General features: G+C 44.5%; 6 protein-coding genes across 6 annotated transcripts; 2 read left to right on the top strand and 4 right to left on the bottom strand.

Annotated features, from left to right (window-relative positions):
- Positions 1 to 2,515: 2,515 nt before the first annotated feature.
- Positions 2,516 to 3,534, top strand: AGABI2DRAFT_121250 (hypothetical protein; the record flags this gene model as incomplete). The annotated part of the gene is made up of 9 exons (XM_006455256.1): positions 2,516 to 2,569; positions 2,631 to 2,640; positions 2,698 to 2,717; positions 2,767 to 2,896; positions 2,950 to 3,003; positions 3,058 to 3,090; positions 3,143 to 3,274; positions 3,346 to 3,438; positions 3,494 to 3,534. 9 exons carry the CDS (start codon positions 2,516 to 2,518, stop codon positions 3,532 to 3,534), a joined length of 567 nt encoding a protein of 188 aa, XP_006455319.1.
- An 891-nt stretch (positions 3,535 to 4,425) lies between these two features.
- Positions 4,426 to 5,721, bottom strand: AGABI2DRAFT_180449 (hypothetical protein; the record flags this gene model as incomplete). Its single annotated transcript, XM_006455255.1, has 6 exons — positions 5,479 to 5,721; positions 5,144 to 5,393; positions 4,915 to 5,066; positions 4,715 to 4,842; positions 4,547 to 4,643; positions 4,426 to 4,494 (listed from the first exon to the last, which is right to left on the bottom strand). Exons 1-6 carry the CDS (start codon positions 5,707 to 5,709, stop codon positions 4,426 to 4,428), a joined length of 927 nt encoding a protein of 308 aa, XP_006455318.1. The 5' UTR covers positions 5,710 to 5,721.
- A 578-nt stretch (positions 5,722 to 6,299) lies between these two features.
- On the bottom strand, positions 6,300 to 7,440 carry AGABI2DRAFT_121248 (hypothetical protein; the record flags this gene model as incomplete). Its single annotated transcript, XM_006455254.1, has 6 exons — positions 6,300 to 6,798; positions 6,852 to 6,926; positions 6,979 to 7,013; positions 7,065 to 7,124; positions 7,185 to 7,316; positions 7,375 to 7,440. The coding sequence occupies 6 exons, from the start codon at positions 7,438 to 7,440 to the stop codon at positions 6,300 to 6,302; spliced, it is 867 nt and encodes a 288-aa protein (XP_006455317.1).
- Positions 7,441 to 8,021: 581 nt separating this feature from the next.
- AGABI2DRAFT_153347 (hypothetical protein) lies at positions 8,022 to 9,544 on the top strand (the record flags this gene model as incomplete). The annotated part of the gene is made up of 8 exons (XM_006455253.1): positions 8,022 to 8,143; positions 8,205 to 8,285; positions 8,387 to 8,425; positions 8,481 to 8,557; positions 8,614 to 8,819; positions 8,879 to 9,018; positions 9,074 to 9,222; positions 9,294 to 9,544. The coding sequence occupies 8 exons, from the start codon at positions 8,022 to 8,024 to the stop codon at positions 9,542 to 9,544; spliced, it is 1,065 nt and encodes a 354-aa protein (XP_006455316.1).
- Positions 9,545 to 12,270: 2,726 nt separating this feature from the next.
- On the bottom strand, positions 12,271 to 13,831 carry AGABI2DRAFT_209748 (hypothetical protein). The gene is made up of 2 exons (XM_006455252.1): positions 13,745 to 13,831; positions 12,271 to 13,693 (listed from the first exon to the last, which is right to left on the bottom strand). Exons 1-2 carry the CDS (start codon positions 13,818 to 13,820, stop codon positions 12,402 to 12,404), a joined length of 1,368 nt encoding a protein of 455 aa, XP_006455315.1. The 5' UTR covers positions 13,821 to 13,831; the 3' UTR covers positions 12,271 to 12,401.
- A 2,360-nt stretch (positions 13,832 to 16,191) lies between these two features.
- Positions 16,192 to 17,518, bottom strand: AGABI2DRAFT_194933 (hypothetical protein). Its single transcript, XM_006455251.1, has 5 exons — positions 17,374 to 17,518; positions 17,176 to 17,316; positions 17,029 to 17,126; positions 16,899 to 16,979; positions 16,192 to 16,845 (listed from the first exon to the last, which is right to left on the bottom strand). Exons 1-5 carry the CDS (start codon positions 17,434 to 17,436, stop codon positions 16,560 to 16,562), a joined length of 669 nt encoding a protein of 222 aa, XP_006455314.1. The 5' UTR covers positions 17,437 to 17,518; the 3' UTR covers positions 16,192 to 16,559.
- Positions 17,519 to 17,578: the final 60 nt, after the last annotated feature.

Here is a 17,578-nt window from a genome sequence, read left to right as displayed (position 1 = left end):
ATCAATCGACCCACCGATGCCTTTTGTGCTTAAACTTGACGAGAATCACTATTCGTGAAGCTTCATGTGCAGACAGGTTGCGCAAGTACTAGTAGTATCGCATTCCATTCGTGTAAGAACGGGCGGCTGGAAGACTCATAGACTCATTCGTGACAAAGCACGCTCTATAGGCGATTCAAGTTATATGAGCCTACTTAGAAAAGTGTCACTTCACTTCATTGGAGAATGACCACGAATACTGCTCCGGTACCCTTTCAAGCTCTGGGTGTTATGTGACTACCGCGTTCGGGTAACATTCCTGTAATAGCTCAAGTCAAAGTAAGTACAAAGTTGTTGAAATGAACAAAATGGAAGCATGTGACTGCACATCACCGGCACCTCCCGTAACTGGAAGTTGGAACGACAGCACCTCCTCCTCACCGAGTTTGTCTAAAGCCTTCTAGTTTGTTGACGCCAGGAGAAAAACCAGTTTCGAATAAGACTATACGAGGTAACGTCACACCGTCTTACTAACGTACTCGATTTTGCTTGGTAACAATCCCTGGGCCAAATGTCAGTTGGAAAATCGAACATCGCATCTTCAATTATTCCGGCAAGTTCTTTTCCTTCGGTCATGCCTCAGTGCTAGTCATCCTCCGCGGTGCTTTTTAAGTGTCCTCGGTATCTCGAGGCTGGTTCTGATCAACGAACTCCCTGGCATCGTTCGATGGCACAAGACAGTGACAAATCGAATGGTGATTAAGATGTTCCTACCCTGGGCAATACCGGCTGACGAACTCATGACGGTTATGGCCCAAAACTATAGGCGGATCAGGATCTAGAATTGTCTTTGCTTCATCGCAGATACAGACGACCTCGTTGTCAGCGCAACTATATATCTTCTTTCTCCTTCCTTTGTTGACGTGTGGCCTACGATACACGCGGTATTCGGTACGTATGAGAACAAGTTTACTATTCCTACACTTCGATTGACGGTTCCCTTCAGTTGTGGACTACACATCGGGTTAATACCATCTTCCAAAATTAAACTATCTAGACGTTTGGTGGGAATAGAGTGAGTTTGCCACTCCGGGACATTTCTCTTGGGACATTTATCTAATTAAAGGATGGTTAGCTCGCTGGGACAAAACATATCCCGGACTAGCCCTACCACGTGGCTCTAGAACTGTTTGCAACTCATATCACCTCATTGTATTCTTGGAACGCCCCCACCGCTCCATGTCCGCCATTCATCGGCTCTAGCACTGCTCCGCGACCTTATTAAATCATCTTTTCTCCGATTCGCTACTTCCAGATTCTTTCACTCTCGCAGACAGTACCAAGTGACAACCAAGGGTCTCCTCCCGCAGTGCGACTCGGCTATCCGGCTTTCTCAACCATCCGGTTTCACTGAATCCCTGGCTTGCGATACCAAAGTCTATTTTTCTGCTGTCGTTCCACTAGTGGTACTACCCCCCTCAGTCCCGCTATGATTGGTTCTGGTGTTCGCACATCTGCTGAAACTTGATTTCAGGAAAATGCTTCGTTCTTGATCAATGGGCCCGCAACAAAGTTCACTATTTTCTCTTCGATCCCATATACTTGTTGCCCGTCTATCCCCCCATGAGACCGCCAGCATAGACGCCTACATTGATACGTTATTGGAAGGCCAGAGCATGGATACGGGATTCCTCAATACCGAAATGGATCTGGATACGTAGGATCGGGCTGAGTCAACTGACAAGTTCCTGCATCGTCTCAACTTAATTCTTGCGCTGCGTGTTCTTTGTTTGAATGTTCTTGGTTGGTTTGCCTGGATATATGCTTGTATTTCTCACGTCCCAGACGCATACGGTCGACATGGTCACCCCATCTGTCAGTAGCGAATCATCTCTTTTCTTCTCGCGGTACGAGTCGGGTACCCGGCTTCTCAACCAAATAGCGTCATTGAACTCTTGATTGGCAACACGGAAGTCTTTTTTTCTGCTGTCTTCGCCTGCTACCTGATGGTACTAGCATTTTGTCTTCGCCAACGTTGGCGCTAGTGCTCTCAAATTAGGTACGACGAAGCTTCCCTTTTTTGGACTCAGATTCCACCCAGACACCCGCTGGTTTCGTTCTCGTCAAAAAGTCGACCATCTTTTCCATTCGGTCAAAACTTTCCTTGTTACGCTTGTCGCCCCACGTGATAATAATACCAGCATTAAACCGGGATGTTTTCATCAATAAGTCCTTGAGAGGCCAGAATACGGATATATGTTTTCTCAATCAATTCGTTCGGAGTATTCTTGTTCTTCCCTTTGGTTTGGTGTCCGTTTGTTTGGCTGAATGGAGTTCTCACGTCCCAGCTCATATGATCGACATGATCATCTCAGGACAGTGGTTCCCTCATGTACCGGTGAGATGTTTTACTTTCGCTTTAAAAATATCATGCGCAGATATGATATCTTGGCAATTTATATATCTGTTAACGAACTTAACTGCAATAACCGAGAGTTGGTAACCACCTTTTGCCCACCTACTACTATATTCAAATATGGCGGCCTCTTTTGTCAACGTCGACTCTCTTCGATTGTTAGTAGTGGGGCGAGTACGTTGCCTTTCTATTGGATATTGGGATTCTCGACTGAGCTGTTCTTATTTCCTGACAGTATATTGACAGTACGATGTTTCATTTACCTCTATATCTCAACCCACCGCTAATTTGTCTGTTCATAGTGGCTGCTGGCTGCCTCGTCGTATGACTTCGTACCTGCGCTAGATTCATGCCTTCTGAATCATCGTCAGATTTTTGATACTATTACTACCCTTGACCTCGAGGTAGAATTCATCTGGAAGTCAGAGATGAATATAATGAAGGGGATGTATTTTGTTAATCGGTATAGTGCCATTCTGGAATTTTTACTCACATGTTTACGTGAGTCTTCTCTGTATGTTTGTGAAGTTCCTAGTCCTGACCTGATACGCAAGGCTCAACGATAACCGACATCACTCAATGTCCAGGCCTCCTTCGAGTAGAAGGCGGTACGTTCGTATATTATATCTTATTAAAGTCATAGCTCTCATTGGTGAGAACAGTCATATATATCCTGGGGATCTACATTGCGGAGTGTAAGTTCTTTACTCCATCCGATTTCTTCTCTCTAACCTAAGTCACATTAAGATGTCTTCGCAAAGCGAACATCCGTAATCTGGGGGAAAAGCAAGATGGTTCTCATCCCACTCTGCCTCTACTACATCGGAACATTCATCTACAACTTTATCTCCTACTACCCGATTCTAAATAATGCGCGATGTAAGTCTCAACCACGCTTGATTGGCTTATCAACTGAAGAACCAACGTCACTTCGTTGAATAAAAATACAGATCTCGTTCTTCCAACCCTAAATGGATGTCTAGCTGACTTACCATCATCTGATCTATGGATCGCCATGCTTCTCCTGGTAGCATACGATGCAGGTACGTCCGTAGTATATTCTCTCCCAGAGTATCAATTCTGAATACATATTAATAGCCATGATCATCTTGATTAGCTTGGCAGCGATAAGTAAATAATTTTATTGCATGTGATATTTCATAGATTCTGACCCTCATGATATTACCGGTACAAATAGATATGTGGAGACGCAGCGGTAGATTCCATTCGCATTTGTTCCGAGTGTTGTATGGTGAAGGTGAGGAGGAGTATTGGAATACAATATTACATTAGCTGACAGGTCCCAAGGGGTACTTTTCTATCTCTATTTATTAGGCGAGTCATCGACGTGTTATTGTTATTTCAAAACCGCTTCGAACCTGACACTGACTATTGACTACTATCTTCAGCATTTTCCATCATGTCACTGGTGGCATCCAAAGTCGTACGTCTCATCCCCTTTTTTTCATTCTTCAATCCCACGTCGCTAAACAAATTTTTTTTTTCGACTCATCATAAAGTCTAATCCTTTCTTATTCCTTTTGTGAGTACCAAAAACAAATTCTACCTTTTTGTCATTCTTATGCTTGACACTCCAAGTATGGGACGCTGCCTGAGGTCTATTCTCGCCTCCAGAGTCATCCTTCACATCCGCCAATCGGCTCATTCAAGTCATCAACTACCGGAATATCACTGGAGGCATACCATCCTTCCCTAAGAAAAAAAATACTTGGAAAACTGTATCTCGGGAGGTTCGGTGAACAAAAGAAATAACTGGTTGTATAAATATATGTAGTATTGTATATGTATTCACCCCTTGTACCGAAGAAGAAAGCATATTGTTTTTACTTTTTGTCGTTTCGCATGTGATTGAATGTGTTACAACACAACACATCTTGGCTCAAAATCAAGGTATACAAGCATATGGTCATTATTAAGAAGAGTAAACACATATATAAAATACACCGCAACTAGGACGCATATATGGAAAGAAAGAAAGAAAGAAAGAAAGAAACCCCCACAAGTTTCATCTACAAAGCTGTACCACGTTCGAAACTAGCACGAATATCTGCCGTATACTTGTCGTAGAATCTCGATATCTAAGGCGCTTTTGAGTCACATTAGAATTGCGCGCACGAGAATATGACGTACCTTCTTGTTGAACACGCGATTTGGTTCATTGATATAAGTAACGTCTCCTTCGGGTTCGTTAAGCCGTTGTCGTGAAAATTTGCCTCGCTTGTCGATACTATAATAATAATAAAAAGATTGTCAGAACGTGAAGTTTCAGCTTCGAGGAAGGGAGGAGAGGTTGCTTACTCTTTATTGATCTTACTGACGACACGATCAATAGCGTCCTCGCTCGGTTTATCATCAGCATAAATAAGTGTCGAACTGTCCCGATAAAAGTTATCATGAGCAATCTTTTGTTCAACCGAACTCGATGTCTAAAAAATGATTTTTTTTTTGTCAGTTGTTGTTCTATATGTTTTTCTGTTTATATATATATATATACGCACTGGGACAAGAGACGAATTGGTACTGCCACTTGCGTCAAAGGAATTGAGTATACCACCTGTAGCAAGTGCTTTTTGTCGTTTATAAGCTTCAAGATCCGGTTCAAGAAGATCTAAATCTCGTTTATACTTGCGCCGAGTAGCATGACTTGCATCTACCAAAAACCAAAAAAAAAAAAGTTAGACAACCTCTCCCACAAAAAAAAAAAAATCAATTTAAGAAAAACTTTACCATGAAACTCAAAATCCGCTCTCCTCTTCTTCCTCTTCAACTTTTTCTCCCAATTCTCATTATCCTCAATCGTATACTCCCAATTCCTAAACCTCTCAACATCCTCCCCTCTTTCCTCCGCATCCGCCTTCAACCTCAACATATCCGCTAATGCTCTTTGTCTTTCCAACCGCGCAAGTTCTCTAGTATTCAATTTCGCTTTCGCACTTTCCTCGATGAGAGATTGTCTGTTTGCTTTGGAAGAATCATGCTATAATGATATGAGAAATAAGAAGAATTTTGTTTTGAATTGAGGGATTTTGTTTTTCAAATTTGGAGACAAGAAAGAGACTTACGAATCTCTTTCGTAACAAAGCCAACTTTGCTTCCCTATCTTTCATACTCACCTTCTTTCCCTCCCCGCTCTCTTCACCTTCTCCATTTCCCTCCGTCTCAGGTGTTGTTGTCTCTTCCGATGAATCCTCCCTCTGGTCTAGTGACCTGTCCTTGGTAGTATCCAGAGCAGCCTCTACTATATCGGCATTTCGTGCAGGACTTTCAGTTTTGTCTGTTGTCATAGAGTCCATGAGAGGTAAGGATGATGATGTGGATATATGAACAAAGCGGCGCAGCCGAACCTGATGACTTGAGAGTATCAGGGTTAGGGTTTCGCTGATCCGAAGCTGTGCACTGTCCTCCTTCAAGCATTGAGCAAAATCTTCTTCACATTTCTAATTCATTTAAATTTTCTGACCGACGACAAATAAATGAATGGAGCGCTTGCGACAAGAAGGCCAGAAAAAGGGACTACGTACGCAATACAACAAATAATTTTACCGTCAAGGTAATTAAAAAAAGTTCGGAAACCCATTCTTCTTTCGAGCTGGCTGGCAGGAGTTCTCATCAGGTAGGAGAGAGAGAGAAGGAGAAAAGCGGGGGGTAACACGGCAAAATGACTACGTACAATGTATCAGAAATACAAAAAACGAGTCCATTGCAGAGAAGCGGGTAAGAACAGTCGGCTGATGTTGACAATAATACAAAAAGGTTGCGCAGAGAAACGATCCAATAATAATAATAGACACCCAACGCAGCAAGAAAACAACAATGACGAGAAATCCGCAGGAACAACAGTACTGTCGAAACATGAGGTGACGCCGCGACACCGTGGTGAAAATTAGAAAGCCATCACGAGGAACAGAATTGTAGTTGCAATGAAGATATTGGCGGCACTTGAGATGTTACAAGTAGTGGCACCGTTTGGAGGGGTTGTATTGGCAACCGTGGCTGATGGGAGGAGCGTAGAGGAGCTCGACGACGACAACGGCGACTCAGCCGCGGGAGAGATGGTGAAAGGCGGCGAGACCAATGTCGAGAACCTCGACGACGTTGGGGACACAGCAGGTGGATTGTTAATTGGAACAACAGAAGCAATCGATGCAGAAGAGTCAATCGTTGGAGCCGCAGCACTCGACTGTCTTAACGAAGTCGTTGTATGCGCGGAATGCGACGATATTGAGCTTGAAGAGGCAGAGGAAATCACACCGACAGTTATAGTGGATAATACGGTATCGGTCGGAAGAGGTTTACCACTCGTTGCAACTGAGGATGGAACGGGAAAGGATGTGGTAGCCGCGGAGTTGGGAGTGTCAAAAGATCCTGTCATTCCGTCCAGCCTAGAGGTAAAAAGATTAGAGAGATGATAGTTGTGAAAGCGTAAAAAGCAAACCGAAAGAAAGAAGAGAAAGCTGCATAGGGCTGAGACGCATTTTGTGAAAGGGATGTAGAGACCAATGAAAGGTAACTGTAAACTCCATATTAGAAGATTTAATGAAATGACAAGTAGGAACGCATACTAGCTATCCGAGTTAGGTCCAGCTTCAGGGATAGGCTATATTTGAGATTCAGGAATATATTATCGTCAAAGGCGGATTTGGCATACGGTAAATGTTAGGGAGTGAACTGTGGCGACGTTCACGGGTCGGATGGTTTGTACCAATTGCTAAAACAGCCAATTTATCAGCGAGTGGACGCGAAGAGAGAGAGAGAGAGAAGTATGGACCTGTTTTCCATGGTAAAGTCCGACGTCGACGACGCCGATTGCTGTTAAGAGCGGATTGGTGCCGTCATCAAGCCAATCAACAGTGCATGGCTTTCCGGCATGACAGGTTGAACCCAGAAGAGGTTTGACGACCTGAGAAGGAACAGTTGTGGCGTGCTACATGGGCGATTGAAGGAGGGACTCGACATACGTAAAGTCCAGCATTGACGAGCGTGATCGCGTCGAGGGCGAGGAGAAGGAAGAGACAGGGGTACATAGGGGTCACGAGGGGTGTGCAAAGAGGGTGGGGTGAAAGAGAGTTTCTGGTGAAAAGAAAGAGAGGGTGAAAAAGAAAGAGACTGAGATTGAGGAGGTCGTCGTTATGATAGTCGTTCCCAGTCGTTATGCGTCGTCCAAAGATTGTGTTCTAAATTTGGAATGGCATCATCCCGCTCTTCGCACCATCACGTGAATCCATGGCGCTCCGAGTCCAAGTGACCAAGTCCGAAGTCCCCGCGCAAACGCCGAACAACTCAGGCTGACATTTGAGTGACTGAATGTAGCTGGGAAAGCCTGTGTTGAAAACGAGGAGAGGGAGTGGCGGAGAAACAAATGTTTTTCTCACACGGCCTGAAAATAGACACGACGGACATCCGAGCCATCCTCCACTCTGCGCAGTCAGTCTTATGTGCTAACCCACTCGAAGCGTCTTGACTCTGTCGTTGGCAGACGATGCGCATATCCATCACCTGCACCGCCATTCCCCGTATAGTCGCCAGTCGCCTAACACCGCCCCCAGCCCCCAGGTGGCCAACCTCCATTTACCCCACTTCCTTTCCCCACTCTGCTCTCCGCACCATGTCCTCTGCCACCACCGCTGTCCCTTCTCAGCCTACAAAATCATTCTCTAGGTCCCCGATTCCCAAGAACATGTTGGGTGAGGAAGGCTATATCCGAACAGCCGCTGCTCTGATCATCGGGTAAACACTTCCAGCATCATCTCATCATCGTACCCTCTCTCAATATAGGCCTGCCTTATAGCGACGAAATTCTTAACGGCAAAACTCATGATCGTAATTCACATGTCTTTGCTCAATATTGCTTCGAACACGGTGTTGATCTGTACGTCCTTGTACTGTTGTCTTCACTTTTTTTACCCTACTCTGCATCCACTTTATTTCATCCAGAAACACTGACGACTCTAGTTGATTTATTTAAAACAGAAAGCGAATCGAGGTTGTAGCTGATGACGAAGATGAAATGTTCGTCCCTATTTCTCTCTGTCACACGACCGATTAAAATTCCAAACATCGATAGCATCGAAGCCAGTAGGCGTCTAATCGAGAAATACGATTTCATTGTCACCAGTGGTGGAATCGGTCCAACACACGATGGTAAGTACAACCCAAATTATCACCCAATTAAAAAACCCTTCAATACCGTTCCTTAGACATAACCTATCAATCACTTGCCAAATCCTTCAACCAACCTCTTCAATACCACGACGAAACCGTACGTCGCCTAACCGAAATGACCAAAGACCGACCATGGGTCAAACAACAAAACGAAGAACAACGTACCGCTACCAAACGTATGGCATTATTACCAACTGGAGATCTTGTCGAACCTCTCTTTGTCGGAGAAGATACTTGGGTTGTAAGTATATATATATATAACCTGAAGAGCGCTTTATATTGATCTGATTTATCAATTAGCCTGTAGTTCGAATCAAAGGCAAAATATGTGTACTTCCAGGCATACCAGGATTATTCAAGAAACTATTACACTTACTTACGCCTTATCTTCCTTTACCACCGAAATCGCAAAGACCGTTAAGAATTCAAGTGTTCACCGAGTCAGTTCTTCATTCTTCATTCTCTCTTTCAATTTGATTAACATGTGTTTGTTAGACGTCCTGAATCGCTGATCGCACCCTATTTGACTTCTCTTCAACTCCGACTCAAACCACATGGGATCCAAATCGGTTCATACCCTATTTTAGGTCAAGGTGTTTTTGTCAGTCTTATTGGACGTGATTTACCTACCGTCTCTTCTATCGGTAAGTAAAAAGTTCAAAATCAATATTCCTTCAATCAATTCCACATACTAAATAATAATAATAAATGATAGATAATTGTAACACTATAACAACAAGTATGGAAAAAGCAGCTCAGAAGACACGACTTTGGTTAGCGGAAGTGGCACAAGAAGTGGAGATGGAGGTAGGGGGGAAAGTGGTGAGTGAGGAAGAGGTGGCTTTGAAGAGGGGGAGGAGTTTGTCGAATTTGAATCAGAATTCGACTATGGCGACTACTACGACGGCGATGGTGACGGTGACAGGTGGAGAGGAGGGTGCTGGTGCTGCGAAAGCGAAGATTTGATAATGAGAGTAGAATTTTTTCCTTTTTCATCCACCTTTTTACTGGGTTCATTAGATGGTTTATTTGGGGTTGCGGTGCGGTTTCATTTAGTTGTTGTTGTTGCTTTTATTACTTGCCTTTTTTTCTTTCTTTTGTATAATTGGACTATTATTAATACGAGCGTGGAAGCTCTATTTGGGCTTTATAGCCCCGATACTTCTGAGCGAGATGAGTCCTCGTCAGAAGTGACTTGACTTTAAAGCAACAGCGTCAGCAGTGTATGCGCACCAACCACTCACGAGTCAAATCTTAATATTAATAGAGCAGCTAGAGGCCCTAGCATAGTCAATTTAATTAGTGAGAGGTGAGCGAAGCGAGGTATTCTTTCCCCTTTCCCAAAAACTTCCTTCTTGTATTTCTATACGCGTATCCTTCGTTATAAATACTATCGTTGTGACTATGTATTCCTGAGTGATCGTAAGTCACTACCCTTAATCTTTCAGTGAGCATTGCATGTCTTCATAGAAGGAGGTCTTTAAAATAAAATCTGAAAAGAATACATTGGCACGGTACTAACAATATTATAGCCCTGAGAGGGGGGTTGCACCGACTCGAAGCCTTTTTTTTTTTTTACCCAGGAATGGTATTTCCTAATAATAGGATTGTGGTATTCTTTTGAAGATCACCCTCCTCGCGGAGATGAAGGATGACTCGGGAGGCAAGAATTGACCTCACACAACGTCCCATGCTTGAGTCAAATGTAAGAACAATTGCGCTGGCAATACAAGTTTTTAGCTTACTCACAAGATGAACAAGAAAGGATTAGGCTTTTTTCAAACAGGCAAAAGAAGAATTTGTTTTAATTTTAGCGTACGAGAATGAAGAATATGGAGGACGTACACCGCTGACTGTAACTTGCGCGGCAATAGAAAATGCTGAGGATAGAGTAGTTAAGTCTAGGAACGATTAAATGATGATTGCACTGCGGTGACTCACCCAGAAGATAGACATAAAAAAGCACACCTTCACCATATAACACTTTATACAAATCCGCCCGAACTCTAAAGTCGCTTCTCCATGCTCCTACAATTATAGCACATCAGCGTCAGAATTTTGCATTAGATTTGGTTGTGCAATATCTATTACTAACTAAATGCCACCAAGCCAATCAGGATGAGCATACCTATGATTATTCATTGTTTAGATTGAAAAATCCGAGTCCCCATAGATAACTTGATTCAATTACCTGCGTCATATATTGTCAAGAACATTGTACCTATGAATGCGTTCGCTGGTAGCGCAGTAGCGAGACATCCATTGAAGGGGGGACTAGTAAAAACTAGATAGCATTAGCAAGACGATCCGGGGGGTTTTAACTAGTCAGCGAGTTGATGTTGTCAAGCCTTACATTGTACATTTTCCGGGGTCAAGAACTTGAAATTAGAGATAAAGTTCCAGAGGAGTGACCCAACGCCAAAAATGCCGACAGGTATCCAAAAGATTTTTCTTTGCCCGCAGATTATATATGTTCGCACTGTAAATATATCTTGCGAGACATGTTAGAGAGATGTAAATTTGATAGTGGAGAACCTACACTCCGCAAAGTAAATTCCAAGTATATACATAACTAATTTTCCACCAGTGAGATTTAAGGCTTCGTTGTTAAGGGATAACAAGAACATACCACATTCCGCTCTCATGAGGCCGAAACAATAGGTAACGCGAGTTGTGGTTTGGACTAGAGTCTTGTGAGAACAGGACTATCCAAAACATATCGTAGAGACAGAGCTCACGAATGCATGTGATTATTAAATCTATAATGGTGGTATACCTGTTGACGATATACATCACCTTCATTACACTCAACTTCGACTGCCAGATGTATTTGACCTCAAGGTCAAGAGTAAGGAGAGAATCAAAGACCTGAAGAAGAATTCAAAGGTCAGAGGGTATTCATTCGGTTCAGGTACAAAGCCATACAACGAGGGAGCCAGCGGCAACTGCGAAATATAGATTAGCGACAGAATCTGAAATAAATGAGGTCGAAAATCTCACAGTCAAAGTACTGTGAGGAACGACCAGTTCGTTAGTTCAGTCGAGTATCACATTAACAAATTGGAAAGCAACATACACGGGTCATTACTAACAATGGAAGGGAGGCAAGTAGGTTGCTAACAGAGTCCGCCATAATCAAATAGTGAGAGGTATGTTAAGGGAAAGTTACTTGCTGGAATGCGCACCATATATATAATGAAGTTAATATTGAATATTGAAGACTCCTTGAAAAGGACGTAGTTTCCTGAGATATTATTAAAACTCTTACTTTAGCCATCATTCCGCATCTTTGATTGCGCTACAATGTCTATCCGGTTGCTCATAACTGATGTCAACTAACCAATCCGCCGGTCAAATGGAGGCGCTGTCGAAGATTAGATATATGATCGGCGCTACATTCTTGGGCTTCATCCGACGAGGATCACGTCCCAAATGAGTTTATACTGCCTCGGATCGATCATGTCCGTCTACAGACAATCTATTCGCATCCAACACCATCAAGATCATGATGAATGCAACGGCAAGACTTTGAAGCTAGACGTGTCCATCAGGTGATTTCGTCAACTTCGTGTGTATAATAAGTCAAACTCATCAACATCTCTTCCCAAAATTTCTTATCTTCTTTGAACGCTCTCACTGCTCCACGGGACAGGTGACAAATGCTGCGAGATAATCGACGAGATGGTGATATGTGTTAAGACGTGAGAGTTACCAGCGATATATTCGAAGCATACATGCCGAACATACAGACGCCAAACGGAGAACAAGGAAAATACACTCGAACAAGAGAAATGCAACTCAACGACTAGACAAACGGGGGGACTCAAGATAACCTAGGAACTTGCCAGTTGACCCATCTTGATTCCACAAATCCAGATCCTCCGCCATCCGTCTTAAGGAAACCCGTATTCGTGCTCTGGCCCTTCAAGAACTTATTGATATAGGCGTCCAAGTCCGGCCGCTCGTTGCTGGGGAATGCGCAGTGATTATGGTTTCCAACTTGGCTGACGCCCATCGAATCTGCAACTCCGAGGGCTTGCCAGACCTTGTTGGCTGTACTCATGCATCCCCAAACACTACGAGGACCGAGCCAGTCAATGCTGGTGTTGTCAATGACAAGCAAGGCACGAGGGGCAACAAGCGCAGCGAGTAAGTGGTGATCAAAGGGAAGGTTGTTAACTCGGTTGGCCCATTGGTTAAAGTTCGGCGAGAACCAAACATTCTCGCCCACAATTTCCGAAGCGGTCTGCGTTTCGATTCCGGAATGAAGCATATCATCAGAAATACGCCAACATCCACCTCCACCAGAGCCAGACTCCTGAGGGATCGTCAAAGCGATACGTTCATCAAAAGCACCAGCGACCAAAGCGCCCTTGCCATTCCTAGAACAACCCGAGACGGCGAGCTTGCTCAAGTCAATCTGAGACTGAGAGCCAACCATTTCAAGGACATCAATGATTCGAGAGATACCCCAAGCCCAGGCTATCATTGCCCCGGCAGAGTGATTAGAACCATAAAGGTCGTAGAATTTTCCTCGACCTCGGCTACTACCATCAGTCTGCAAAGCAATGTCGTTGTTGTTGAAGTTAATGACAGCAACGCCAGCAGGTGCGGGAATGTTGATACCACCAACCCCAATAATGGCGGGGTATGGGGCAGTAGCGCCGGATGGGCGGGTGATAGTAGCAGAGAAAGAAATGGATTTTCCGCCCTCCGAGACGCTGACGGACAGGGTATTGCCGTTCAAGGACCCAGTCACACTGGATGGTTTAGGAGGAAGGGTACCTAGCTCGTACTGCTGGAGAAGCTTAGACAATTCCGCACGACGGCAATTCCATTGAGCCTTTGTAGTCACTTTCGTCTGACCGTCGGCAAAAGTGAAAGGATCTGGAAGGAACGTGTTAGAGAAAGAAAGGTTCGATGGTGTCGTGGGGCAGTCTGTCGATGTTGGCGGGTCTGACGAAGTCGGGGGTGTGGTAGTGGGAGGAGTCGTGGTAGGGGGCGTGGTCGTTGAAGGTGGTCCTCCAGGAATACATTGGGAGTAAAATGGGTTGATAACAACGCATGATGTCCCAGAGACACACGTGGTTTGACCACTCCAGCCCATTCCACCGCCTAGTAAAGGTTAATGAATATGAGCTTCATCAAAGTGAATTATCAACGTACACTGTCCCCAAGTCTGCTGTTGGGCAAAAGCAGGAAGGGCCAGGACAAGGGCGAAGAAATACTGCTTGAACGCCATTTCGAATCGATATGGCCAACACTTCTTTGTCTGGAGGAACGCTTTATATCTTCCTTTCCCATTGGAGCCGTGTTAAAACCAATGTATCCGGAACGTCGTCGCACCGTCGAGCCTTTGACGGTCCGCGCTAGCATTCCGAATGGATATACCACTTGCCACATGGGATGAACCGATTCGAGATAGATTGAAATTCAATCGAATAGATGATCCGAGAGAAAGATATATCTGAATAGAAACGCGCCAGAGGACCAAGCAAACGGACATTCTTCGCGACTTTTTCAAGGGGGTGACTACCACGTGGTCAGCGATTGAGCACTATTTCTATTGTGAGGGAACCTTCAAGCTCTGAAAATAGCGAAATAGTTCTCATGAGTACCGCATACATCCTAAGCTGGTTTAAGCAAAAGGCAAGCACGAAAGTACATTAGTACTTACTAAACTGGTTGCCCTTTCATTTCGACGCCCATGGAAAGCAATTTGAACTGGTTCTGAGCTCACCATTTGGCGGCACAAAGTTATCAATGTTCCTCATTCACGATCGTTTGGGATCAAGACGTTTGGAGTGAACGAACATTTGATGATGTACGAGAATTCATCAGAGTGAAATATACCGATAACTTTGCATAGATGCATGCGAAACAATCACGGAACGGTTGGTGGATATCCAAAGAGGAAGGGCTTACCGGAATCAGTGGATTTGCTGGGTTTGATATGCTAGAAAACTCCGATAGTGTCTCAAGCCAAGCTATTTGCTTCACAATAATGCAATCAGAGTGACAGGAAGGGGGACTGAGTGACGCGACAGCCATGTGGCTTAATGTTCCGTCGAATAGTCGCTCAGAAAAACGTGGTTAAAATCGGCTGAGAGTTTCGTGTAAAGCCGACGTTGATCCTTTATAGAAGCATTGATGATGTGGGGAAGATCCCCATGCTCTGAATACAGACTTCAGCGACGTTGTTCTCGTAAGCCCAATGAGAGGGGATAAAATCATACCTCGAGCTTCGGTCTGTCGGTATACTTTTTAGAGTAGTGATATATTCGCAAGCCAGAAAAATCTCATCCACGATAGCCTCCTCGCCATGTTATTACCTCGATAAATATCCAAGGAACAAGTGATCCCTAGGAAGCACCCAGGAATTTTCTCGAAAACGTGTACAGGCACCAGAAGAAGCATAAGCTCCGGGGAAGTTCTTAAGCGTGCAAGCCACGAGAGAACCTAAGAGGAAGAAAGGTATAACCACGTGTGTCATCACCTGGCATGAAACATCAACTCACGAGATACGAATATTGGAAGAGCGACTTTCGATGCTTTTAATTTGGAAATGAACCCCGCGGTGAGTTGAGAAGATGCCCACGAATTCTCCGAAACCCTATTGGCAGCACCTTAGGCCAGTAACTTGGCGGCAAAACATAGTAAATCAAGTCTCCGCACCAGGCTTGAATGTAGAAACTAACGGTTCTGCACGTCCATTTAATGGCTAACGATGATCGAAAGAAATTCTATGGAGTTGGCCATTGTTCACATCTCGAGGTTAGTGATCACCAGGCTTGTGGGTTTGCCGAATATTCGGATAAATGTGGGGAGGAGCATGAACACAAACAGGTCCAGAACAGGTCGGTGGTCGTTCGGGGTTCAGTCTAGTCGTTCCCACGCAGTGTTGTACCCGGTCAATGAGTAGTTAAGTGGCCATCGATGAGTCAAAGTCACCTGGCTGTTCAGTCAACGACCAGTCAACGACCAGTCAACGACCGATGCTGCCATCAACTAGTACTAATAAGGTTGATGCGAATCAAGAAGCAGGGAAGTCATTTGACAGTTTGCGCTTCACCCCCGTCGACCCTGTATCAAGCCCTAGCGCGCCCTCCACATGTGATCCAAGAAAATGAGGGCTTCTATACGACTACTTGGGTGTTCCCAGAGTCGACAACTTCATATCCTAATCACCTCTGCATATCTACTGGGCGTTCCCTGAGCCCACGACCTGCCTCATAATTGAAATTCGATTTTTTGATATATGTACACGTTCGGTGACCAAAATTTTATTGTAATTGAATTAAACTATATAGTATAAATCACTATGCAAAAGATGAGGCATCGAGAAGGTCATTTGAATTTCAAGGGATGCGATCAATAGATCAAACGACGCATTTCCTCGAGTTCCCATACCCCCTCCAAAAGTGGTATAGTTTGCATCAGTATCGGTCAATTGACTAGTCGTTTGACTGGCATTGACCAGCAGCTGACGGCATTGACTAGTCGTTGCCGCGCACCTTTCCGCCATCTCCTTGTTAAACGAGACTAAACCTCAGACGGCTGACAGGCTCCAAAGCTAAGGGCGAAAGCGGCAAATTTATGAATCGGCCAAAAGGATGGAAATCAATTTCATGTGCAACGGTAGCGGCCAGGTCAGCCAGGTTTGTATTTACGCACTGGAATAAATAATTACTTGTGTACTTCGGGTATCGAGCAATACAAGGTAACATGTATTATTTATAGATTGACAATACAAAAAGAAACCCATAGAAAGGAACACGATCGCGCCGCATTTCATTTCATCATGACAAGATTCCATGTCAGATCAACAATAAAAAGTCAAGGGCGATATGAAGGTGAAGGAGGAGAGAAAGGCATTGAAGTTGGCTATGAAAACTTGTCACGGATAAAAACGCCCTCTCTAGCAGCGGAGAGGCTCATAAAATAGAAGCGAAAAAGAAGATCTCCTTGAATATCGAATCACTTAGAGGACAGCGACATAAACAAATACACTTGATAGTATACCAGCCCATCCAGCCTTGACGCTAAAAGCACCGTTGTCACTGGCAGTGTTAGAGGGAGTAGCCGATCCGGATGCAGCAGTGCGCTGAAGAGCACTAGTTGAAGAAGCACCACCAGTTTTGGAAGCACCGCCGGTTGGAGAAGTCGCACCAGCTGGAGGAGCTGTCTGACCAGCAAGAGGGGCAGTGGATTGACCAGCGATCTGAGCTTCAATTGCACTGCTGAAAGTTCCCGTCATCCCATCCATTCTAAAGACAAGAGGTCAGCCACTATATTCCGATGTGCACGGAATTTGACTCACTTGAACTTGGCTGAAAAGGACATGGCAGGATATTGTGGGCTTGCGCTATCCTTTGCGGTAAGCGAGTCAATCCGAATGAAGCTGAAAGCGCGTGAGATCGATTCAAGGTCATCATGAGAGAGTTACTCACTATTCAGCGCTGTTAGGACCAATCTCGGGTTTGGGAGTGAATTGGATAGCGGAAGTTTTGGAAACGTCCACACTCTCGACAATGGTTTGCAACGAAGTCTTTGACACGTCAAAAAAGGGGATTCTCGTGTAAAAAGCAAGAACGTACCTGTTGCAGGGCGTTACCGACGTAGATAGCGACCGTACAATTGCCCATATCTTGGAGGGAAGGAGCCTTGCTATCATCTTGCCAGTTGAGGGTAGCTTGTTGGCCACCGTGGAAAGTAGTAGAAGAAGTTGGGTTTGTGATCTAGACGACGTGTCAATGTTTAAATTCTCTTTTCCAAAAAATTTCTGTCATCCATACAAAGACGTTGGCCAAAGTGGGAGAAGCGGCAAGAGCGAGAAGAGCGAAGGAGTTGAAGAACATCTTTAGGCCTACAAAGGAGAGTGATGTAAAAGAATGACTGGGTGTGGACGGGGGCAGGGAAGAAAGTGAATTGAGACTGTTGTGTCGGACTTTATATCGTTTGACAGCCACATTTGCTTAATATGGAACAGGGGCCATCAAT

Source organism: Agaricus bisporus (genome assembly GCF_000300575.1).
Source record: "Agaricus bisporus var. bisporus H97 unplaced genomic scaffold AGABI2scaffold_10, whole genome shotgun sequence".
NCBI classification, from domain to species: Eukaryota; Fungi; Basidiomycota; class Agaricomycetes; order Agaricales; family Agaricaceae; genus Agaricus; species Agaricus bisporus.
This window is presented reverse-complemented; position numbering and strand designations above follow the sequence as displayed.